Source organism: Perca flavescens, chromosome 1 (genome assembly GCF_004354835.1).
Source record: "Perca flavescens isolate YP-PL-M2 chromosome 1, PFLA_1.0, whole genome shotgun sequence".
Lineage (NCBI taxonomy): Eukaryota > Metazoa > Chordata > Actinopteri > Perciformes > Percidae > Perca > Perca flavescens.
In genome coordinates, this window is record NC_041331.1 from 9,591,529 (window position 1) to 9,617,409 (window position 25,881).

Consider the following 25,881-nt stretch of genomic DNA (forward strand, 5'->3'; position numbering starts at 1 on the left):
CTTGAGACCAGCCGCAGGTGGTATGGACTGCATTGGTTCGGACGAGCTTGCTTTTTGGTCTGAATGTGGGCCAAGACCCGGGCGTTGACAAGCCCTGCTATGATTGTGTTTTGCAGGTATTCTGTACAATACAAAAAAATAAATATGGCTATAACATTTGGCATTTAGTTATTGTCTTTCTTATTACTCAGGTCCAATTAACAGACATCTTAAGCACAGCCCAAAACCTGGTGTTGCTGCTGAGAAACAGTGTACCGGCATTTGTCGGTACTACCGGCAAATGTCAGGCCAGTCAGTCAGGGCAGTACAGGAGAAGCTGCTGTTGGACAGGGAGCGCAGTCAGTGCCGACAGTGAGGCCTCAGCGCAATGACTCTGGACAGTGGCTGGGTAGGATACATGGGTCGTTTGTCTGCATTCATTTTGTAATTGCACACCCAGTGTAGGTACTTTTAGACAAACTAGGCCCCCGATTCTAATGTAAGCAAAAGGGGGCGGGGGAAGGGTACAGATTTCCAACGTTAGATTATTTTGTTTGAATATTTTATGGAGCTGTCATTACCACTGTTGGATAAAACATAAAGTAAACTGCATTTACCCTAACCTAAGCAGTCATTGAGAATGTAAATATATTTTAAGTTAGGTTGTTCTGTGTTGATGGATTATAACATATGAGAATAATAGTTTGCCATTTCATATGTTTAGGTCTTTTCCTGGATTTTTTCGAAAGGAGGCAAGAGGCAAAAAGCATTTTGCACCATATACACCAACACAAGCTGGGAAGAGCTTTTTGGTGAACTTTTTTCTTCTTGAAAAACAACGTGAAAAAACACCAAAAGGAGCAGACGAACTGCAGCTTATACTGGCTGGCCTTGGAATACGTTCATTAACCCTTAATGAAAACATCACACATTCAGAGGTATGTCATCATTAATTAACTGCCTTGCGTAAAGTAATATCTAAAGATTAAAAACACCCATCTTACAATTCATATCAATGCTTGATGTAATAAATATTAGTATGACAAAATATAAATAATTTTAGTTTTAATCATGCTTCTGTCATTTTACTTTTCAGATTTGCTTTTGAGCACATATCCAAGACTGGCAAATATCTGTGGTGGCTGGTTGCTGCACAAGTCCACAGGTATGTAGGCATATACACTGTATTAATGTCCATGGTTTGTGTACTCCCTAGATGAGTAATTGCTGTATATCCAGATTGGCTATATTTAGTATCTACAACTGTTAAATTTTAGGTGGGGGTGGGCAGCGGAGATTGGCTGTTATTCCTCCAGATTTAAATGGATACACCGGCCAGCAGCTAAAAGAAGTGAGCGGGAATGGAAAATACACAATGTACATTGCTCCTTTACAAGAAGAACTGGATACAATTCCTTTACCACCAGAAGCAAAGGAATTTGAGAAGATGCCCAAAGCCCAGTATACAACCTGCAAGAAAATGGTTCCGCTTCAGATTCTTCCAGGACACATAAAGGAATGCAAGAAAGAACTTGAAAATGTGTGTGATTCTGTTGAAGAAGTATGTTAAAGCTTGGTCTTTTAGGCATTATTTCAGGATTTATTAGATTGAAAAATTACATGTTTTTATTGTGTACTGCGCTGAAAAGTGTAGTTATTGTGTTTCATCCCCAGGAAAGCTGCAAGGAAGAAGATGATGTATTCTCAGCGGCCCTTTGCTACCAGACAGACAAGGTAAGCTACTTTTTGCTGTTATTTTAAGTTAAGAGCCTAATGACCAAATTACATTTATTAGCACTCGCAAATATATGCAAAAACAGCATTGTAACTTGTAATTGGTCTTTTCCAAGGTATTTTCTTTGCACCAATTGCAGGTCATGGTGTTATACATGTCACTTTGCTGGTGCTATAAATTAGGCTCTACAAGTGTTGTTTAAGTTTCTTTAACTTAGATATGTTTTCTTATATTTCAGGAGTAGTGTGACGCTTTATTCACATGCATTGTAAATTTGTTAGACAGCTGAGTGTCCTGTGTGCACAAATGCATTTCATCCTGACATCATTGAGATCCATGCAGCCAGTTGCGGATTACGGTAATGTTGATTTCAGTGCTACTTTTTTATGTATACCATGTTGGTTTGATGATAAATTAGATGTTAGGAGATTTCCTGCCAAATTTTTAAATTTAATGGTTTATTGTTAATTCAGGACAATCTGTTTTCTTTGTGTGCAGAACTTCAGATGATGATGGCCATCAGTCAAGTGATCCAATCAGTACCTTTCAAAGGTAAAATGGTATATTAGGGAATTATGTGGTGAATGATGTTATCTGAACAATAAACCTTTAAAGAGATACTGCAGTATCAATTATCTTTTTCCTGTTGAAAAGTAATGTTATGTGTGGTCATAGAGAAATCTAGTGATCCAGAAACATGGCATGGTATATTTTTCCCATTTGGACTTGCATTGAGGCCTCACCTCACTCCTGAGAACGTCACCAGTATAGGAGGATGTGCGAGTATTTTACCAGGCCTAACAACCACCCTGAGAAACAGTAGTAAACACCTATGAAATTATAAAACCACTCATAGATTTAGTTGTGATTCAAATGTTCAATGACTGTATTTTTTATTTTCCAGTTCTGAGGACATCTTGAATTGGATCGGTTGTCAAGTTGATGAGACAAACACATTTTCCATCTGTGTGAACTGATCTCTACAACAAAGGCATGCAACAGATGCAACGGCAGAAGAAGACCTCACCCAAATGTAGACTTAAGGTCACATTCTTTGCCGAGGCAGGCATTGATACTGGTGCTCTTACCAAAGAATTCCTCACAGGTACAGGTGTATGTCCATATTTGTTAAATCAGGCCTCTGGTGGTGCAATGGGCTCAAATGCTGATTGGATGAAAGAAAAATCAACATTGAAAGACCTTTTGAATTTCTTGTATTTGTTGTTTTCCAGAAATGCTGGTAGAAATAGAAAAAAAGACTCCTTGTTGAAGGTCCAGATAAGAAAGGGAAGAATCCCGTTTACTGCCTTAACAGTTTGGACTGTAACTACTTCAGGTGTGTAATGAAGTTCTTTTTGCATGTTGTCTTTAAGCGTTTATTGCATTACTACTTTAGTTTATATGCAGTGTTTCAATTGTTTGATTCTTCCGTTTATTAGGACTGCAGGAGAAGTCATGGCAGCTAGTCTGGCACAAGGCGGACCTTGCCCTAACTTCCTGCGTGAGTGGTGTTCAGATATCTCTGCTGGGGTGACTCTGACAGCATTCAAGTGTCTGCCAGTGATGTCACAGATTTGGAACTGTCACAGCTAATTGTAAAGGTAAGTCCAATTTTAACAAGGTCAATAATAGTATTAACTTCATTATGACATGGATTGCACAAATCGAATGACTTGTTTGTTTGACCGTAGAGCACAATGATGCAATGAGAACAACTTTCACTTAACACCAATCGACTTTCAGATAAACAGTGCCAGTGATGACAACATCAGAGACCTGATTGGTGACATTGTGACCTGCGAATACACTGGAATTGTGTATGTGGATAAAAGGGACAGCATGATAAGGTATATTAACATTTTTGGTTTTCATTATGGCAAGTCACAACAATTTGTGACTTGAATTGGATTTTTTTTCTTGCAAAGCTATGTTGTGAAACCACTTTTAAATGTCACCAAATTACAATTTAACAAAGTGCTGATGACTAATTTTTTCTACAGTAAACCGTTTTACAACAAAAGCAGATTCTCCTGATGAAACACTTTTATATTGTCTATTAGAGCTGTTATACTTCACTCCACCATGAGACTCATCCCGATGCTTGACCAGCTCAGAAAAGGCCTGCAGCTCTATGAACTACCAAAGATCATGAAGACCCATCAAGACCTTTTCCAACCACTGTTTGTTACAGGGGAAGATGATAAGGTACATTCATGTCTCAACCACTCTTAGGCCAGACCCCATTTTTGTGGTCAACCTACAGTAGTCCCTGTACATCTTGGGGCTTACAGTACCATGGGAGATTGCCGTTGGGGAAGCATATGAGTGGAAAAGCCATAAGTACACAGAGCTAGCAGCCGAGGCAGAACTGTACGGCTGGCATACTCAGGTGCTTCCTGCTGAGGTTGGATGTGGAGAGTTTGTAGTCACTTTAACAACCAGGCTCCTCAAGGATGTGGGGATTCGTTCCAAAAAAGTGCAGATTCAGGGACAACACGCATTAGTAGCTCGACATGGGTTTCTGGTTGCTTTTAATTAAGCATTTATGTTTTCTGCAAGAATTACTATGTTGAATGCAGACTGAAATGTATTTTCTTCTTCTTAAAGGTGGATGCAGTCTTCATTCTGGAGAACAGCCGCCCTGTCTTCAGCGAGATTGGTTCTGCCAAACACCGCATGGAAACAAACATCATGAACTTTTTCCAGGACTACCTTCAGGAAATTGAAGATTCTGGTGTGCTTTAGCCAATATTGAATAATATAGAAATAGTAAACTTTTCTTATGCTGTCCTACAGTAATTTTTATACAGCGCAGTGGAAATGGCTAGCTATGAATTTGCATACTCCAATAAATTCACAAGGTTTAACGTTTCTTTTGCAGAATCTTGATGTAAAATGTGATATTTAATATTATGACCTTTAGAATAACATCATGAAATTTTACAGCCATAAACTAGACAGCCAGGGCTTTTAACACCCCCTGCTCCAAACCCAAAAAGGGGCTATGCTTAACATGTTAATCTGATTTAATTGAGGGATTGTATTAACTAATTGTATTAACTTGAAAACTAAAGGAAGGCAGCATCTTTTTAATAGTTTTTTTATCCAGACTCACATTTAATCTCTTTTTTAAGGAACAAGATGGCCCAAGCAACAACAACATTGCTCCAGAAAGTTTGACAGTTGGACAAATCATGCAGTGGCTCACCGGACAGGGACACAAGCCCCTTCTGCCAAGTGAAAAGAAGGACTTTGTCATAAATGTGAGATTCCACCATGACTGTGACACACATCACACTGTTTGTTTTCCTATTGTCAGCGCCTGCAGTCGTATAATCACATTTCCCTCAGCGCACCTGAAAACATTCAGTGAATTCAAAAACATCATGACACTAGCCATATGCCATGGGCAAACCTTTGACAGGGTGTAACAACTCACTCCAACGGAAAACTACCAAGTAACTGCCATAAGTCAAAATATGCATTGTATTTTTTATTGGTATTTTATTTGACAACTTCTTGTTTCTGTGAATAATGGTTATTCTTTGTTACAAAACCATTGTTTTGCTTTTAGTAAACTTCAAAACCAAAATGGATGATGAGTTAGTTTTTTACCTTACTGTTACTCCCATGTTAAAATGAAGTAATGTCACAGCAAACCTTTTGTAACTGGCAGTCTGTTTGCAAATGTTCAACTTCATTCCATTAAATCGTTTGCAAGGACTGATGATAGCTTAGATGTTTCTTTGTGTCACACATAGACTTTCAATGCACTGAACCATTGATATATAAATGTCTGACGATGCACAGGGATCAATTATGGACTGTACAGTTTCCATACTAGCTGGAGTCAGCGGGCACTCAATTTCTGGGACTTCAACTCCATAAAGTTCTTCAGGCACACCTTCAAACATCTCCCAGTCAGTTCCAAACAGCTCCATGTTCTGAAAATAGTGTTATTTTGTATGAAACAACTTTTAGAAATATTTGAAAACACTGCCAAGCACACATTGACCTACAAAGGCCTAGTGCAGGGACTAAAGAAAATAAAGACAAAAAATCTATCATAAACTAAGCTCAGTTGACTTTGTCTAATTGTGTGCTTACTTAAGTGAAGCAACACACTACTCTCTTACATACTTTTATATTATTCAATAGCTTTCTTCTAGAGTTATTGATACTATTCAAAATTTTAGGATTTCAGCTTCTTTTTATATAAATCTAAATCCACACCTTCAGGTTGAAAACATTTTAACTGCATTTTTTAACTGCACTTTGAGAGAGAGCTTCAGCAAACCTGCACATCTTCATCTGCATCACAAGGGTTCTGCATGTGACCCATAACCCAGAGTTGGTCAGGGGTGAGTCCGCCTTCAGATCGTAAGGGATGGTTGTCCCAGCCTTCTGTGAAGGTATGAAGAGCCTCTGCCAGACGCGGAAGGAACACATAATGGGCACAAAACAGATGGACAGCATCTGACAAATCCAAAAGGCCATCTTCTTCTAGACTGTGAAGAACTTCATAGTACAGATGAGTGACACAGGTCCAGACATCTCGCCATAGGCGCTCAATCCTAAATAAGAAATAACAGGCCTTACTCAACTCAAAAGTAATCATGGATATAGTCTTACTTTAAATACTTTCCAACAATGATTTAACATTCACACTATGAATATACTGTAGATTATGTAAATTATTATTTTAACCTTTGATTGTGTACGCTTCGCCCAGCGATGAAGCTCCCTCTTCCGGTGCCTTTAACACTGAACATGGTTTCAGCAATTGCAACATTTTCAACGCCTTCATCGCCCCTGACCCTTGAAAATTAATGGGGGAAATGCTCATTTATATTAACATTACATTACTGAAATGATCAACAAGAGCATAGAAACAGTAGCACAAGATATCACTATATATATTTACCTGGAAGGCCAGCCAAAGTTTTCCACTGCCTTGAGGAAAAATGAAAGGGCAGTGTTTGAGCAGTTATTTGTTGCTGGTTCCAGATACAGTATCTATACAGACAAACAGAGTTTCATATAGTGAATCTGCAAACGTTTAAATATACTCACATTGCCTACTGCACACACAATAATGACTTAGGTTAAAGTATATTACCAAATGTAATGCACCAAAAATGTGCTCATTAAACGTGACTTGCTGTGCACATGAATAAATGCACTATATTAAACTGCACTTAATCAACTACTGTTGCTAACATACTTACATCAGTACAGGCTAATTTATTTATTTAATTTTTCTTCTGACGTTACCCTGGTATGATGTTAGTCTATGTATAATGTTACAGAATGGCAATCTGTGCTTGGCCTTTTTTTTATATATTTACTTTTACTTCTGAGTCATCTGACCCACCTGTCTTGTTTTTAATGTCTTAATTCAAAATGGAGAAACGAAAAAAACAATTTGCCAAAACCAAAATCTGACTTTTTTTATTTAAAGTTATTTGAATTCGGTCATTATACGTTTTGGATTCAAAAACAAAAAATGAATACGGACGGACCCATATGCAGTCTATCAACAGTGAATACATGAACACACACATATACAGGAACAATAAAGCACTATAATAAAATTAGTAAAAAAAAAGTGATGCACCTTTCTTGAGTAACCATCTATTGCTCCAAATGTGATGATGTTGTACCTTGAAATCAAAATGATGACAATGAGCAGTCAAAAAAAGAGCTGCATTAACTCAACACCCATAATAAAGTACATAAATAAATTAATTAATATCTTACCTTATGATATGCACTAATGACAAAGGCCGCTGTACGAAGTATGTCCTCCTGACGATGCAACCCAGCTGTGTCATTCTTTCCAAAATTCCTGGAGCTTGCAGACAACCTTTAACCATTCTGTATCCTGCGTTTGGGATCCTGTTTTTTATGGAGAGGACAGCATCATCCAGTTCACTGTCAGATAAAGTGCTGTATGTAAGTCTTGTGAACAACCCGAGTTCATGCATACGCCGGAAAATTGTACTTTGGCTGACACCAAGCAGGTTGGCGATACAAGGCACTGGTAAGGGCATGTCAATGAGCCGGGACAGCAGCTCCTCAGAAAAACAAAATTTTGGTCGGCCACGTCCTCCTTCTCTAATAAAAACACAGGGACTCTCTTGGGAAAGAGCTGCGTGGATCATTCTTTGTAGGGATAAAAGACACTCCACAATTTCAGCTGGGATGTTTAAAATGGTAGATGCAGATGTCAGAATAAAGGCTTCCTGATTTACAACGTACTGGAAATAGTCCAAATTAAAGTATGGTTGACTTAACGTGTCAGTGATCCTTGATTCCAGACGCTGCAGTAACTGAGTAGCCAGTGGTCCCTGTAAATGCCAAAATACATATTAGATGCAATACATGGTACCGTTAACTTCGCCGTACCAATTCAACTTTATGTAACGTTAGGCTAGATAGACATTCAAAACATTACAACTGAAATATGTTTGCAAACTAATTAATTAGTTTGCAAACATTTCGAAATAATTACGTTAAAATGTACGTAAAATAATAACGTTAAGTTATTATTTTGCAAGATAAAGCAATTAGTTAGTCTGGCTCAGTTGTCATTACTGCTCTGGTCAACATTGCTAAACATATGATAGCAGTTAAGTTTATTTGAGATAACGTTATTGCATATCTTGCTGTTCAGTGTCAATCGGCAAAACAGGTCAAGTTCTAACATCACTAACTATAACGTTACTTTCACACAGAGCACTTCATCAACGCTAACGTCGTCTAGCACTAGCTAGCTAGAGTTAACAGCAAGTAAATATCGTTAGGTTGGAAGCTAAAGCAATAACGTCTATGAGTTGCAGAAATGTATTTATAAAGTGCTATCAAAATAGTAAAATCGTTGTAAAATGTTGAATAAACACGTTATTTACTTTACCTGTGATGCTGAGCGTAGGCTAGCAGCCTCAGGTCTGTTGTTAGCCATCTTTCGCCTTTGACGCATGCGCATTAGATGGAATCGAGGTTTGATTACCTGCCCTGTGACGGCAGTGACGTCATTTCAACTGTTCTTTACTCGTACCCTCAAACTTGAATTTGTGTTCATAGTGAAGAATTCGTAGTCGTAGAAATCAGAGTTGTACTCATGAATGTTTACAGTCATAGCTTCTAGAGTCAGACTCACATAAAAACACAAATGTAATTTTATTGACTCACTTGTATGAAAACGTAATTTTGCGTGCCTGAGTTAATTTACGCACAAATGTTTAAAAATACGAATATGAATTCTTAAAGTTGTGCATACATCTTTTTGAAAGTGATCTTACACCATAATATTGGGGCAGTGATCTTGTCTCCTACAAAGATAGGGAAATTGGCTTACAATTATAATTGTATAATCCATAGTACTATTCGCATTTGGAAGCAGATTAAATCAAAATTTGTAATAAAGTCCTTGTCTTTTCTCTTACCAATTGGAGGAAATCCATCATCATTATTCCTTCTACAATGGATTCTGCTTTCACAAAGTGGAGAGATGTGGGTATTCGAAATATTGGTGACCTATTCATTGATGGTTCTTTTGCCTCCTTTAGTCAGGTGCAGGCAAAATACGGTTTGCATAAAAACCATTTCTTCCAATATTTGCAGCTCAGGGACTATGTAAGAAAGCATTTGCCTTGTCTTGATGAGACTTCTTCTGCAAAGTTTGATGATCTTTTAGGGCTTGGATGTGGGGTCAGTCACTTGATTTCTCTACTGTATAACTCTTTACTATACACAACTCCACCTTTGACACAAGATTACAGTGGGAGAAGGAAATGGGGGTGGAGATAAGTGGCGAGTTATGGGTTAATGCTTTAGAGAATATTCATAAATGCTCTGTTAATTCTCGGCATTGCCTTATTCAATTTAAGATTATTCATCGACTTCATTACTCTAAGACAAAGCTGCATAGAATTTTTTCAGATGTTTCCCCAATATGTGATAAATGTCAGACAGAGGAAGCCACACTCTTGCATAGTTATGCTCTTTGCTCTAAGTTAACTCAATTCTGGACTAATATTTTTCAAACTCTGTCAGAAATAGAGACGCTGCTCCTTTGCATCAAAAGGAGCCAGTTGAGGTGGTTCGGGCATCTGGTAAGGATGCCCCCTGGGCGCCCTCCCGGTTCGGTTATTACATCTGGAAAGAATTCGTTTTTCTTCATCAAACAGACTGGATCAGTTTGATAAGATTTTGTCTTCCCTTCTCTGCTACCTTGATAGCGTAGTTTAAGTTGGCATGTTTCAGTAGGCTGAGTATGTAGCACTGATTGTCCCATTAGTGTGATCTGTCTTATGTCCATAGGGTGGGGTGGGTGGTAATGGGAATTGTTATCTTTTTGTTTCTATTTTTTTTTTCTTTGTCTCTTATTTTTATAATGAGGAATCATAACAATCGAGTGTCAAATTGAGTTTTAATAAATTATCATGCTCAAACCTTCTCCTGCCTGCCTGCCTCTCCCTGCATTTGGGTCCTTTAATTCCCTACACCGTAACAGAAGGGAGGGTAATCACACAGTCAGGAAGACAGACAAAGACAGGAAGACAAGTGACCTGAAACAGAGACAGATAGTGAGTTAACAAAATAAAACAGGAAGTCAGGAAAACCATGAACTAAGAGCAGGAATTAGATGTGTTAATAACATTGGATGAATTAAATCTGATATTATAAAAATGCCACTTAATAAAAAAGTCCTGGATCAGATGGATTGCCTTGTGAATTTTATGTAACCCTTTGGGAGGATATAAAACAAATGATTTTGGAAGCCTTTGCCAAGAATAAGGATTTCTATTAAGCAAGGCTTAATATCTCTCATTCCAAAACCAAACAAAGCTCTTTGATTTCTTTATAATTGGCGACCTATAACTGTGATGGTTGGGGTTCGGCTGGCTGTGAGTTTCTGTTTTGTTTTCTACTTGCTATTTCTGTTTTCCATTATGCTCTCCTGTCAGTCTCTCTGTTGGCCCTGCCTCTCTGTGTCTCTTTGTTTTCCCCCCTCCCCTCCTGCCTGCGCCAGCCAGCTGACTATGCACACCTGCTCGTCATCCCACCATCACTTCTCCCGCCGTACACACCTGCCAGTCATCAGCTGCAATGAAGCCCAGTACTTAAACCCAGGATCTACTCTTCATCTTCGCTTGATTGTTGTTTTAGCCATCCTAGTGACACAAGCTCCAAGCTCTTATGAACATTATTGCATACTAGCATTTACTTGTTCCTCTGTCCTTCTACATTACAGTTAACTATAATTTCCACCACACCAAAGCATATTTTAAACTCCTACAGGCCATACACCATTCAGAAAATAACAAACTACACATAGGCATCTTTCCACAAGGAATGATGAGAGAAATTAACAGACTAACATCCTTCATCGAAACCTCCTCACCAAACAACAACACATTAGAACTGGTCAAACTCAACACAGACCCATGGATGAACAATAACATGGATATACTCAGAGATCACTATGACACATTCATTGCCACAAAGCTGCAGGACCTTCCACCTTTCGCACAGATTCAACAAGGCACTTCAGTGGGGGAGGACTAGATACAGGAGGAAACTCACAGCCTCCTCTGTCTCCACACTGACGGACCTCATAACCAGGGCTCCCCAGACGGAGGAGGCCCCTCCGCCATCTCAGCTCTCCTTTGACAACTTCCCACCACATCCACCACTTCCTTACACCCAGCAGGCCCTCCCCTCCAACTATCTTCCTCCTCCCCACCTTCGTCTTCGTCACTCCTCCCCCTACTACCCTTCCTCACCCTACTCCATCTATAACTTCCCTCCCCTATCTCTCTCCAAATCCTCCCCCCCTTCTCATTACCCTCACCCTTCCTTCCTCCCCCATCCTTCCAACCATACTTTCCTCCTCCTCTCATCCCTCTCCCCATACCTCTTCACCTCCCTCTCCCCCTCCTTCTCCCTCCTCCCCCTATTTCCCCCTCCACCACTTCTTTCTGACGCACAACCTGGTCCTTCAGGCCTCTGTACGCTGGAGTTGGAGGCGCCCGGGTGGCCCGGAGAGGAGATTCAGCTTCCAATCCTGCCAAAGCGAAACCCAAGACGCATTGTGAGGGTGGAGCTAAATCCATTGTCGGACATCGAGCTACGGCGGCATGGATTGGGACGGTCTGAATCCCTTGCCTGCCCCCCTACCATTATCTCCAACTTTGTGGGTGTGCTATGGGCCGGAAGTATTCACCATCCTACGCCTATATTTACCTGGCCCATTGGGAGGAAACGGCTTTCCATAAACGAACCATCAAACCTCTGCTTTATTTACGGTACTTGGACGACATCTTCGGGCTTTGGGATAACACTGAACAGACTTTTTTAACCTTTCTTGACATTCTTAACTCCCATCACCCTAAAATAAAACTCAAACATAACCTACAACACGTTACAGTGGAGTTCCTGGACACACAGGTCTTCTTCCGCACCTCTGGCGACCAGACACTAGCCACCAAAGTGTATTTCAAGGACACCGACCGCCATGCACTTCTACATAAGACCAGCTATCACCCTAAACACACGTACAAAGTCCCAGTTGATACGTTTCCACAGAATTTGCACCTTCCCGGAGCATGTGGAGGAGGCCACTAGTACACTTTTTAGTGCAATGAGGTTAAGGGGTTACTCAAGGCGCTTCCTTAGAGGTATAAAGGCGGAGGTCATCGGCAGCGTTGGTCTCTGTGTCTGAGTTAGTAGCTCAGTTACCACATTGTAAAAGTAATTAGTTACTCAGCAAAGTAACTGTGACATTATTTTTACGCTATTACGTTCTATAACATCGTTAAAGTCAAAGATGTTGCTGAAACGAAAAATCGAGCGTTGCTTGGACCGCACAACCGAACATTCAAAGATGGCGGCCAGAGTTAGATGGTCTGGTATGGTCATGTTTTGGGGATAAATGCCGATAAACGCAATTTTATGCTTAGATTATAAAAAAATATTAATTATCATTGGAGAAGTTAGCAATTTCATTTTGTTTTTGTAGGTTGCTAAGCAATGACTAATTCAATATTGTCGATGTTGCATACTAACAAACTAAATATTGTATGCATTCACTGAATGAAGATTAGACAAAACAACACCTGATTTCTGTACTGCAAATGTTATAAAGAATAATCTAGCATTTTCCCCAGACTATTACCGTGTAATAGCCTTTTATTTATTCATCATACCCTAGGCTCCGGATTTTAAACGAGACGGCCTAACATTTAATTGACGAACTGCGCTCCAAATCTCTGTGTGTGTGTGTGTGTGTGTGTGTGTGTGTGTGTGTGTGTGTGTGTGTGTGTGTGTGTGTGTGTGATGTGTGTGTGTGTGTGTGTGTGTGTGTGTTGTGTGATGTGTGTGTGTGTGTGTGTGTGTGTGTGTGTGTGTGTGTTTGTGGATGTGGATGTGTGTGTGTGTGTGTCTTTCTGACCACGGTGTATATCCGAATGACACAGTCGCCAGCAGGCTACGTGCCACTCTCTGAAATAACAGGTTCATACAGTATTTTTTGCATTCTGGGAAGGAGCGAAGAAGAAGGCATTTGAACCTGCAACGCAACCGAACGCAACGGACACACGGCCATGCATGCCATGTCGGAAGATCGCTCTGGTTATTTCGACAAAAATCACAACAATCCGGTGAGATTAACTAGAATTTCTTTAAAGTCATGCATAGTTTAAACATTTATCAGTGATGTTGATGTATACTAAACGCCACGGACTTGCAACACATGAAGTTTAATTTAGCTAGCTGCTAATGAGCCGAGGAGATTCAAGCTAGCAAAATTTCGATAGTTTGTCCATTAATCTTAGAAAACAATGCGCTTATTTTAATGTCCATTCATGTATACGATCTAAATCTATAAATAATCGGCTAACGTTATTATGCCTATAATGTTTAAGTAGGTAGCATTCCTGTGGTCAAGTTTGTGTGGCATTCTTGCCATGTGCACGTCTGGTTAAAGCAGGTTCATCCTGAAAATCAAACGGCTAAGATAGGTACATCAATTTACTGATAGCTGTTTACGTTGCTAGATAGTTGGTTTAAGACTGTATTTGATTATTTCATGTTAGATGCTCGTCTTTGATGGGTTATAGTTTGGGCTGTTTGGGCTACCAGACATGCTGGTGTGACCAGGGTGGGAAATGTTTTTTTGTGCCTGGTGGATGCCCAATTTTACCTGACTACCTGCCTGCATGAAATAGTTTTCCCTTTGTCATCAATGCGCCACTTGTTGGAAAAGTTCCTTCTCTTTTTCTTTATTTCGCCCTCAACAGTTTGTACATTTGTAGCTACTGTTGACTCCGCCACGGGCCTCAACCGGGGATATATCGCCACATTTTTTTAACCGATAATTTTCCTTTAGTCTGTACTAGAGCCCTGCGCGGGACTGTTTTCTTCATCTCGCTCCCGCTTAATTTCTGACCATTACCGCCCGCACCGCAACGTGTGTGTTAACACTCCCGCCCGCTCCTGCAAAACTCTGAGAATTTATGCCTGCACAATAGCATTGATTTTGTGTCTTCTCCCGTCCCGCATGAGAAAACACGTCATTTTATAGGTTAATAGGAAGAAGATGCATTTTAGCTGCCCGCAGCAAAGTTTAAACTGCCCGCTGGCGCTCCTGCGAGATTTGCGTTGGGTCCCAATGCAGCCCTCTAGTCTGTACTTCAGATCAGCTATATGTCTCACAGACTAGAGCGCTGAAAACCACTCCACCCGCCACTGTGGCTTGTATGCAAGGCAAAGTCACCCGCCACTTTGAAAAAATACCTGCCAATGGCTTGTGGCAGGTGCTAATTTCCCACCCTGGGTGTGACTATTTTATGTGGTAGCTAAAGCCTAACAATGAGGTAAATCCAGCAAAAACAGCTACTGATTGGGCTAGTGCCATATCTATGTGAACAGCTATTCTTTTTTATTTGCATTGGCATAGTGCACCCTCTTTTGTGTGTTTTGTTTTTACTGTTTTGATTATGATTGAGTTGTAGATAAATGTTTACATTTGTTTTTGTTTTTAATTACAGATGCAGATGCAGGGTACTATCCCTGATCACACTGCTGATCAAGAAGATCTCACTGCATTTATCTCTCAGAACTAGGTGGAAATTTGAATGGTGTCTTACTTGCTTTAATCTAGCAATTTACTGTTGATCTATCAATAAGTCTAATTGGCTTGCATAATGTTTTCTTGCCAAATTTGTGGACAACAGTCAGCCACCTCTGTGGCCTATGTGAGACACATAAAAATTCACAGCAACATACCCAATTTAGTACTGCAGTGTTGTATCCCTAATTGCCAAAGGACATTTAACAAATGTGCTGGTCTGAAGGGACATATTTACAGACATCATAAGGAGAGTATAGTTCAGCCAAGATCGATTAGGCTAGTGGATCTTACGTGTCATGTTTTCTCCTGCCGTGCCAAATGTGACTCATTGACTGAGTTTTATTCTCATCTTAAGGTGCACATCAAAGAAGGACAAACTATTGTTTGTCCCTTCAAGCAATGTGATAAAACATTTACTGTGGTTTCTACATTTACATCTCATTTGTCAAGAAAACATAAAAGAAGTGAAGAGGGCAGTTTAATGGATTCTGTTATCAGTCTGGCTGGTGTAAGTGGATCTAGTGGTCCTCATGGAGACAGTGATTTGCAGTGTGATGTGGCGATTGATGCTGCTGACAATGCAGACCATTTGGAGTTTAGCCCAGAAAATATTGAAGATTCACTGTTTTTGAGGAATCTTGCTCTGTTTTATCTTAAGCTACAGGCAAAGTTACTGCTTCCGGCCTCCACCATTCAGACAATCATTGAAGATATGCAGTCAATACATGATCTCAGCCAGTCTCAGATATTTTTTAAATTGGATGAGAAGTTACGTCAGATGGGGATTTCAGATGATTCAATTAGGGCTCTAATTGATGATCTGAGAGCGGAAGATCTTTTCCAAACTTACAATACACACACATTAAAAACAGATCAACGGAGAAAGACTGTTTTCAAGAGTCAATTTACTTATGTCGAACCTGTTCCAATATGCCTTGGACAAAATGAAGCCGGCAAGGACAGCTTTGCCCATTATGTCCCTATAGACCAAACACTCAATGCTCTTTTCCAGAGTCAGTCTGTATTTGAGCAGTACAAACAAGTTCATTTCCATAAAGAAACTGAGAATGTTTTTCAGGATGTGTGGGATGGGGAGAATGTAACAGACAACGCACTTAAAAAAGATGGGTCATTAGGCTTGATCTTATATCAAGATTCTTTCGAGGTGGTAAACCCACTTGGGTCAGGGAAAAAAAAGCACAAAGTACTTGCTGTGTATCTTTCTCTGGCAGACCTTTACCATACAATAGGTCAAATACTGATCAAATGCAATTAGTTCTTCTTTGCAAAGAGAAAGACTTCAAACATTTTGGCCAGGATTTAGTCCTGGGTCGCTTGGTTAAAGATCTGAAAGAACTTGAGAAAAGTGGTATAGTGTTACCAGATGGACAGGTCTGTAAAGAATACTGCATGCTATTTGTGGTGACAACTTGGGGTCACACAACATTGGCGGATTCTTTGAGAATTTCAGCACAAGCATTCATTTCTGCAGATATTGTGAAATGGAGAGAGAGAAATTCCATGCAGATCCACTCACTAGGGCTGCCACTCGCACAGTACAGTCATACAGAGAACATGTGCAGAGAATTGAAGGGGGGTTAGCCCATAATGGAGGTATCAAATTTGACTCCTTGTTCAATGAGTTATCCTATTTTCATGTATGTCAACCTGGATTGCCACCATGTATTGGGCATGATTTGTTTGAAGGCATTGTGTCCACTGACCTCTCATTGTACATTCAGAATCTGGTCAAGGTAGACAAACAGTTTACATACCTTGAATTAAATCGAAGAATTAATCGGTTTAAATATCTCAGCAATGATGCTAATGACAAACCATGTGAGGTTAACCCAGGAAGTGACAAACTCAGTGGCCATGCTGTACAAAACTGGTGCCTGCTCAGGTTATTACCACTACTGATCGGAGAGAAAATTCAGTCACTGAGTGAAAACAAAGTTTGGCAACTTGTCTTACAACTGCAAGAAATGGTCTCTCTCATTTGTGCTCCAGCTATTTCAGCTGGACAGATAGCGTATCTGAGGGTCCTCATTGATGAGTATTTGTGTTTCAGGAGTGAGGCTTTCCCGAATCACAAACTGAAGCCTAAGCACCATTATGTTTCTCACTACCCTGAGCTCATAATGTGTTTTTGTCCACTAATCAGGTTATGGACACTGAGATTTGAAAGCAAGCACACTTACTTTAAGCAATGCTCCAGAAAGCTCCATAACTTTAAAAACCTCTGCTTAACTCTTTCAGAGAGGCATCAGCTTTTTCAGGCCTATCTGCAGGCTGGTAGTCTCTTTGCACCCGTTGTTGTAGCAGAAAAGGCAACTGACTTTTTTCTTGAAGACTTCAATGACTACATCAGGGAATCTGTTTCAAACTATGATTTTGGCCCTCACAATACACTGATTGCCAATGAGGCAACTGTCAAAGGCACAAAATACAAGAAAAAACATGCTTGTGTCAATAGATGAGAACTCTGAGGGTCTTGTCATTGGAAAGATTGTCATTATACTGATACAGAATCATTCAACAGTATATTTTCTCACTGAAAAATGTAGGACTGTGTTTCTTCATGATGTTGGTATTTATGGCTTTACACCAGTGCAGGGATGTTACTGCTGTGTTAAGCAAGATGACCTTATTGATTATTATCCTTTACCGGCATACACATTCTCTGACATGGCAGTAATTGTACCACATCATTCCTTCCTTTCAGTGTACAGCCACGATGCTGGAGCAAACAGTCCCACAAGCCTTGCTAAGAGAATGTGAAGCTGTTCAATAGTCATTGATGGAATTTCTATCTGTTATTGGTAGACAGGCTATTTTACTTTCATTTTGGGTTGCTGTTTTGAATATTTTGCCTCTCTCCCATTGCCAATGCATTATTAAGCATCAACACACCAAAATTCCGTACTGTAGCATGTTTACCAACCTTTCCTCAAATGACTGACAACTTCTATTTTCTCTCACTAGCTCGTTCATTGGCTGAATCCTAATGGACTGTAAAACTTTTTCTCTGATGTTACAAGAGTACACATTGTCTGATTTGACAGTAATTGTCATTTTCTTTCTTCTCAGTATTCACCAATGCCTACTTTTCTGGAGAAAATAATGGAGATTGTGCCTAGGGCACTGCCAAATATTCCAGAATCTATCCACAGCGCTATAATTGATAGAATTGTAAATGCTGGCGGCTTTACATCAACACAAGAACTCAAATATGTAAAAGAGGATGACTTTGCAGACTTACTGCCTCTTGTAAGACGACGACAGCTTTTGGAAGTATTCCAAATAGGTAAGCTTGCTTTTTAGGTTACAGTACTATTCATTACATCATGGCTTGCACAAGTTCATAACCAATTTATATTTCACAATTTAAAAACATAACTGGGATTTGGATCTGGATTGATATACCGGGGGAGGACAGGATTCTGCAGTTGTGTTTTGTTGATGCCTTCAATTAAGTTCACATGACCCATCTCATATTTTTTGTCATTTTTAGAGAGTAAAGTGATCACAGTAAACCTTGAAATCGTTCCATCCTCCACCACCGAAGTCAGCAACAACTGTCTATCAATCATCAGTCCATCTAGAAGTGAGGACAGCCCGTCTGCCTCCCAGCCTGTAAGGAAAACATGGCCAGAGTCTTTTAAGGTGCCATGGGACCTTATGCCTGCGGAGATTTGCACTGCCATTTCATCTTGTAAGAGACCTTCACCAGGTGCACGACGGCAGATGGTCAGGATAATGTCTGATGAGATGAGGAAGTATGAGCCGGAATATTGTTCACCAGTACCCAGAAAGTTTCGCCGATCAGCGAGACAATGGACAGCTTCTAGATGGTGGATACGCATCTCTGCTGATTCAAGTGAAAAATCGCATCGAAAATCTGAACCGTGCAAGCAGTTTTCATCAGCACCGTTCAGCTAGCCATGGACAAAAGAGAGGGCCTACTGATACATACGGATGTACAAGATTCCAGCCTAGCCTCCCTGCAGAAGAGACTGAGGACACAATGGAGACCAAGCGTCAACAACTGGAAGAGACCTACAGTCAGGATGGCACAGCTGGTGCTGAGAGACCACAGGTAAAGAAGCTGATGGATTCTACTTTCTACCTGCAGCGGTCCCACATCAATGTTGTACCTACACCAACCATTGCAACTTTAAAAGCAAAGTGGCCGTACTTGTTCAGTCACAAAGGACTATACTCCCACTTTGAGCTTCTTACTGATATTCCTGTGCTGCGTAGCCTTGACCTTGCCATGGAAGAGTGTGGCAAAGTGATTGTGGAAATGTTCAAGACTAAACCGACAAATGCAAGGATGAAGGAAGTTCTTTGTCAGCTTGATGATGATGTCGAGCTGTCCTATCAAGTCATCCATCTTCTTCTGTCTCACTTTTCCGAAGATGTCTCAGGACTCATTGTTCTTGCAGATGTAAGTCCCCCTACACACAAACGCACACATACCTCTCTCTGACCATCTATCTCTCCCTCACTCTGCCTTTATCGCTATCTATTCCTCTATCTCTACCTATCTGTTTCACTCTGTCTCTCTCTCTCTTTATCTACCCTGTATCTATCTCTGTTTTATCACTATCTCCCTATCAATCTATTTCTATCCTTCTCTCTGTCTCTCTATTTCTACCTCTATCTGTCCATCTGCCACTTTCCCTCTCTCTCCCTCTATTTCTGTATCTATCTCTCTCTCTATCTTTTATCTATCTATCCATCACTGTCTCTCTCTATATCTTCCTCTATCTATATCCCCCTCTATCTCTTTATCTCTCTTCCTGTCTCTCCCTCTATCTATCTATATATATCTATCTCACTCAGTGATAGTCTTATTTGATTAATATTGTGTTTAATTTGTTCTATTTCCTAGGGATATGCCACTGCAGCTGACCTCGAGAGTTCACTCTCTTTACCTGCAACGCCTCGTCTGATACTTCTTGGTAAGTTGGTTTTAGATAGGACAGTTGGCTTTAGTGTTGTATGTAGTGAATTAAATGGTATGAAACTAAACTGTATTCAAAATGAAAACTAAAACAGAAATTTGACAGTTACAAAATTTCTGTTTCAGGAGAAACAGGAAGCCGCTTCCAACGCTGGATGCTCAGCATTGAGGGCCAGATTGTGTGCAAAGGGATCCAGTCCACCTTTGTGACAGGGCTGGCGTCTTTTTTCTCCTGTTTTTACATCTTCAACCTACAGTACCAAGAGGAGGCAGCCTGCACACTTGAATTCATCCAGAGGTAAGATATTGTCTGTTAACGCCAGATTTGTTCTGGCCTAGCTGTGGCTCAAGCATGGTTTCAGCAGGTCTGGTGATGGGATTTAGCAATTAACTTTGCTTTAGAAAGTTTTAGTGCAACTTACAATATTCATAGACGCATAGGATAGTATGTTCAGGATAGTTCATGTACATTTGTTGTCTTGTTGTGCTGTTAGTCTGTGTGAATTACTAGATTTCCAACCCGTGTATAATTTTTCAGACGCTTTGTGGGCATAAACCCAGAAAAAGGGACAAAGGCTGCAAAGGGGAAAAAACGAAGAACGGTCAATTCACACGTCGCCAGCCTCTTGCGCAGACTCATGGACTTCCAGTGGGATTTCATTTGAAAAAGGTGAGATAGATTTATACATTACACATATGTTCAAACAGCAATGATTCAGGAGGCTAGAGAAATTCATTCTCAACTCCCTTTTAAAGTTAGAATGCTGAACTCTGTCATGCTCTTTGCCATTCTTTCAATTAATTTTACTTATCACACTTTCTATTATTTATGTTATCCCTTCTGTTTTGTGCTGAAATTAGCTTTTGTTAGGTCAAGCCAGGTGAAATTATGGAACCTCTCTCTCTCTCTCTCTCTCTCTCTCTCTCTCTCTCTATACAGACCCAAGACTTCCCAAAGGATCCTCATTGTGTGCTTTGAGAAAATGGTTAGGTCTATGCGGTTACAGTGTTTTTATTGTTTATTGCTCTTTATTGACCAGGAGTTCCAGTTAAGAGTTAAGTCTTGGCTTGAATGTATTGATACATGTTGAATTTCAGTGGTTTGGTTAACATTAAGTGTTGAGGTTCAGTATTTTGTTATAATGAACAATGTATGTGTTTAAAAAAATGTATTTGCTACTTTTTAAGCCATGAACATGAGAACATGAGATTTATTTGTGATTAATCAGCCTATGTGTAGCATTTTTGAGTGACCAGGAGTCAAAGGGAATGTCGTTGGTTTTAGTCTTTTTTGCATAATTTTAGCAGTTCAGGGAACATTGAATGTTGTGGTTTAGGGCCATATCTTGCTAGTTTAAGACCGACGCAGTTGTCAATTTTGCATCCAGCGCCCGCGTCGTTTAAATAGCAAATTCACTTGCGCCCATCTGTGGCCCATGGGCGTGCTGTTCTTACAGGGAGGTGTGTTCAGGTGCATTCTGGGCGTGCTGGTCCTACAGGGAGGTGTGTTCAGGTGCATTCTGGGCGTGCTGGTCTTACAGGGAGGTGCGTTAAGGTGCGTTCGGGGCGCGCCGGTCCTACAGGGAGGTGTGTTCAGGTGCATTCTGGGCGTGCTGGTCTTACAGGGAGGTGCGTTAAGGTGCGTTCGGGGCGCGCCGGTCCTACAGGGAGGTGTGTTCAGGGGCATTCTGGGCATGCTGGTCTTACAGGGAGGTGCGTTAAGGTGCGTTCGGGGCGCGCCGGTCCTACAGGGAGGTGTGTTCAGGTGCATTCTGGGCGTGCTGGTCTTACAGGGAGGTGCGTTAAGGTGCGTTCGGGGCGCGCCGGTCCTACAAGGAGGTGTGTTCAGGGCCATTGTGGGCGTGCCGGTCTTACAGGGAGGTGTGTTCAAGTGCGTTGTGGGCGTGCCGGTCTTACAGGGAGGTGTGTTCAGGTGCGTTCGGGGCGTGCTGGTCCTACAGGGAGGTGTGTTCACCTGAACGCACCTCCCTGTAGGACCGGCACGCCCACGACGCACCTGAACACACCTCCCTGTAAGACAAGCATGGAGTGCATCCCACTAAGAACATGCATTCTGGCTGTGCTGGTCTTACAGGGAGGTGTGTTCAGGTGTATTCTGGGATCTTGAGGCAGCAGGAAGTGATTGCGCCATTGACCAACAAAAACCTAGTCTAAAGTTACACACACAGGGACGCACAGCAGCACACACACACACACATGCAGAAGATTACAAATAAAAATATTAGGGTGTAAATCCTCCATCATAACAGGAATGCGCTAAGGTCCAAACGCGCCTGGCTTTTAAAGGGAATGGGAGATGATCTCTGATTGGTTGATTGCATGTTACGCCCAAAACACACCTCTGATTAATGAAGACACTAACGACAACAATTTAGAACCAGGCGCCCGGCACACGGACCCTTTTTACTGCCGTCAAACTAGCAAAAGTGGATTTGGACACGCCCTAAACACACCTGCACCAGGCGCTTCACACCGTGCGCTTACATCGTTAAAATAGGGCCCAATTGTTTTAGATGCCAGCAATTAACATGAAGTACTGTATTTTTCTGTGATTGATCTGATCTATGTGTGCCTACATTTGTAAGTATTTAACTTCCAGTGTTTGTATTACAATAAATAAGTTAATTTCGATATGGAACTATTTGTTTTCTTTCACTTAAGTGTTATGTGATGTATTATGCCTATTCTTGTATTAACTCAAGCTAGAATATGTATATTACAATTTACAATTACAATGTACACATTACTATGCTAAAATAATTAACACTACATTTTAAAAGCAATATTTAATGGAAACAAAATAAATGGTGATTTAACATGAAAATAATGGTAACCCTGCTGCCAGTTGTTTCCTGTTTTTTCTGTGATTAACAGTAAAGTCCTGTTAAAAAACATTACGGTAGTGCACTGTAAAAAAACATTAACAGGAATAAACTGTTAAAATAACATGAAAATAATGGTAACCATGCTGCCAGTAATTTCCTGTTTTTTCTGTGATTAACAGTAAAGTCCTGTTAAAAAACATTACGGGAGTGCACTGTAAAAAAACATTAACAGGAATAAACTGTTAAAATAACATGAAAATAATGGTAACCCTGCTGCCAGTTATTTCCTGTTATTTAACAGGGAAATAATTAACAGTGTAGGGCCGGTACTCCCAGGTGGAGAACGCTACCTTTGACTTTCCCTGGCTCGTCGCCATTGTCGCTGTCTTGTGTTTACTGTTTATTGGTAGTCAGAGCGCGCAGTGAGAGTGAGACAGTGTGAGCAGGGCACCGCCCACCCAGCCAATCATCATCGCATTTGCAACGGTGTCATCATCCCCCCCCTCTGCTCTCTCCAGGCAGCCAAAGCCTGATACCTCCGATCAGAGTGATAGAGAAAGATCATTCAACCAAATTGTAGTAACGCGCCACTTTACATTCTCAGTAACGATAACGGCGTTGCAACAATGGGAAAAGTAATTAATTAGATTACTCCGTTACTGAAAAAATAACGCTGTTACTCCCAACACTGGTCATCGGCAAGTTTAAAAACAAAGAAGAAACCATCATCCAGCCGTCCAACTCTGCCCTCGTTCCCCTGGTAATTACCTACTCAGAAAATCTGAGGAATTTTATACCTACCATCAAAAGCAATTTCCAGGGGGTGGGGGTTGATTGTGACGTGCTAAGGGACTGTCCGCCTACAGGAGGAACAAAAATCTAAAAGATATTTGAATTCACATAAACTTAAATAAGAATATTGACCCTAGGGAAGCGCTTCAGAGCTTGGATGTTGGTTTTATACGTCTCCCCCACATTTTTAACCCGGGGACAGGTCCAATGTGGTTTATGCAATTAGAAAAATACTAAAATGGATCCACTAATCTAAGTTTTACAGGGTAATTTTAGAAATACTTCCTCCCTCTGCTCTGGTCTCCTCTCTCCTTTAGTTTTTGTCTGGACGACCTCTGCAGTGCATCATACCCAACCTTTTAACCTTCCTGCATGCTTTGTTTTCTTTTCCTCATTTTTTCCTTTGTTTTCTATTTTAAATGACTTTTTATTGCTTTAATTTATATTTATGATTAATAATAACTATACCTGTTGTAATATGTCTATATTTACATCTTTTATAGCATGTTTCTCCGAATTTACTATTCATTCCTTTCAGGGGTTAATTTCTACCTGCAGAGGAGGTCCTACCTATGTTTTTATTTTTAATAAATATTTTAAAGATGCCTTGGTTGTCCTTTATAACTTTTATTCTGCCTTACCTATATTTTAATAATTTAATAGTGCTTTTGTCTTTATTGCTAATATTTATTATTATTATTAATACAAATTGAATTACGTGCCCCTTGCAGCACCCATCCCAGGCGTTGCGTTTTAACCCAAACCTAACCCTACCCTTAACCAGTGCCTCCCAACAGTGCCTTCCAGCCAGCACTTGGGGCAAAAAACACCGATAAACATCTCAATGAGCTTGTTGAGTCAGCCATCAACCTGGACAACCACCTCCGAGAGAGAGAGAGAGAGAGAGAGAGAGAGAGAGAGAGAGAGAGAGAGGTCCCGCAGCTCCTCCTCCTCCCGGTCCTGCCCTCAGGCCTCTGCTTCTCCTCCTTCCCAATCATGCTCGACGGCACCTCCCGCTCAATCTCCACCCGAGCCTATGCAATTAGGTCGCACTCGCCTCTCCTCTGAGGAACGAGAACGCCGTCGACTTGCCAGAGTGTGTATTTACTGTGGTAAATCTGGTCGCTACATGTCCGCCTGTCCCGTGCGCCCAAAAGATTCGGCTCAGTTTTCGTTGATGCCGACAAAAACTTTTTGGACAGTGAAATTGCTCAGCAGCTCTCCATTCCACAAATTCCCCTTGACACTCCCCTTCACGCCACCGGCCTTAATGGTCAGTCCTTCACCACTGTTACCCACTTCACTCCCCCACTCTGTCTTCTCACCTCTGGTAATCATCACAAGTCCATTTCATTCCACCTCATCACCTCTCCTGCTAACCCTGTTGTCCTTGGTCTCCCCTGGCTCATTCTTCACAACCCCAACGTGGACTGGGGTAAGCTAAGAAATTGGAGCACTCACTGTCACACATCCTGTCTGTTATCCGCTTGAGCCCCCGGTAAGTCCACTCAAATTCACACTCTTCCTGCTCCTCCTGATTTGACTATTGTCCCCTCCGAGTATCATGACCTTGCCACTGTTTTTAGTAAGGATCAGGCCCTGTCCTTACCACCCCCACCGCCCCATATCCCTTCTTCTGGATGCCCGGCTCCCGTCTAGCAGTCTGTTTAACCTGTCATGTCCGGAGAAAGAGGCTATGGAGCAGTATATTAAAGAGTCCCTGGCTGCCGGCATCGGCGGAGCGGGGGGGTGGATAATTGGGCTTAAGCCCCGAATGTTTTGTCAAAAGCCCCGAATCTTTTAGGTTTTTTAAAATAACTTCAACTTTGTTTCATTTCCTCTCTCAGTCTTTGTGACTGGAGCGGCAAAAAATGAAAAAAAAGCTCTATTACCGTGCGTGGTGGCGGACAGTAATGCATCGCGCATCACGCAGCTTGTTTGCCAACTGCCAATAAAAACTAACGAAGAAGAATATAAATCTTCTTCTTCGTCGTTAACTTGTCATCAGGGGCTGGCGGGCGGTTGTCATGCATGTTGTATGTTTCATCGGTGTCGCGAGCTTACTGCCTAACCGGCTTAAGTTATGGATATAACAACGTTTTTTTATGGTACGGAACAGGAACACTAGTAACCAAAGTAACAGACCTCACCGGCCAGAGAGTGATTCAGAAGCAGCGACAGACGAACCGCGGACAAGTGTTGCAGGTTTGCAAATCTGCTGTTGTAACACTTGAGTTAAGGGACTGCAGGGCTCTCAAGTGTCACGAATTGAGAGTGACAGTCACTCATTTTGGTCTTTTGTCACGCACTCCCGCCACACATTGCATTTCTCACGTGGAAAAACTATTTATAATAAATTGAATATACCGCAGCGCCCAAAATGTCTCTGGCGCGCCGCTCTCACTATGGAACCGGCAGGAAT

At 41.1% G+C, this 25,881-nt stretch overlaps 2 protein-coding genes and 2 long non-coding RNA genes across 4 annotated transcripts; 3 read left to right on the forward strand and 1 right to left on the reverse strand.

Annotated features, from left to right (window-relative positions):
- The first annotated feature begins 219 nt into the window (after nucleotides 1-219).
- LOC114556313 (uncharacterized) lies at nucleotides 220-2,066 on the forward strand. The gene is made up of 6 exons (XR_003692703.1): nucleotides 220-388; nucleotides 704-917; nucleotides 1,076-1,144; nucleotides 1,257-1,540; nucleotides 1,654-1,713; nucleotides 1,953-2,066. It is a non-coding gene; the product is annotated as an uncharacterized LOC114556313 (long non-coding RNA).
- Nucleotides 2,067-2,216: 150 nt separating this feature from the next.
- Nucleotides 2,217-5,165, forward strand: LOC114555777 (uncharacterized). The gene is made up of 8 exons (XR_003692625.1): nucleotides 2,217-2,266; nucleotides 2,619-2,819; nucleotides 2,947-3,050; nucleotides 3,154-3,315; nucleotides 3,458-3,561; nucleotides 3,775-3,919; nucleotides 4,322-4,448; nucleotides 4,849-5,165. It is a non-coding gene; the product is annotated as an uncharacterized LOC114555777 (long non-coding RNA).
- A 57-nt stretch (nucleotides 5,166-5,222) lies between these two features.
- LOC114555103 (uncharacterized) lies at nucleotides 5,223-25,394 on the reverse strand. The gene is made up of 8 exons (XM_028577638.1): nucleotides 25,352-25,394; nucleotides 10,172-10,287; nucleotides 7,475-8,064; nucleotides 7,332-7,377; nucleotides 6,639-6,667; nucleotides 6,422-6,532; nucleotides 6,012-6,288; nucleotides 5,223-5,658 (listed from the first exon to the last, which is right to left on the reverse strand). Exons 2-8 carry the CDS (start codon nucleotides 10,199-10,201, stop codon nucleotides 5,449-5,451), a joined length of 1,293 nt encoding a protein of 430 aa, XP_028433439.1. The 5' UTR covers nucleotides 10,202-10,287; nucleotides 25,352-25,394; the 3' UTR covers nucleotides 5,223-5,448.
- Nucleotides 13,302-21,220, forward strand: LOC114555050 (uncharacterized). Its single transcript, XM_028577148.1, has 8 exons — nucleotides 13,302-13,380; nucleotides 17,943-18,159; nucleotides 18,367-18,488; nucleotides 18,658-19,302; nucleotides 19,750-19,819; nucleotides 19,948-20,119; nucleotides 20,360-20,491; nucleotides 20,762-21,220. Exons 1-7 carry the CDS (start codon nucleotides 13,324-13,326, stop codon nucleotides 20,484-20,486), a joined length of 1,410 nt encoding a protein of 469 aa, XP_028432949.1. The 5' UTR covers nucleotides 13,302-13,323; the 3' UTR covers nucleotides 20,487-20,491; nucleotides 20,762-21,220.
- Nucleotides 25,395-25,881: the final 487 nt, after the last annotated feature.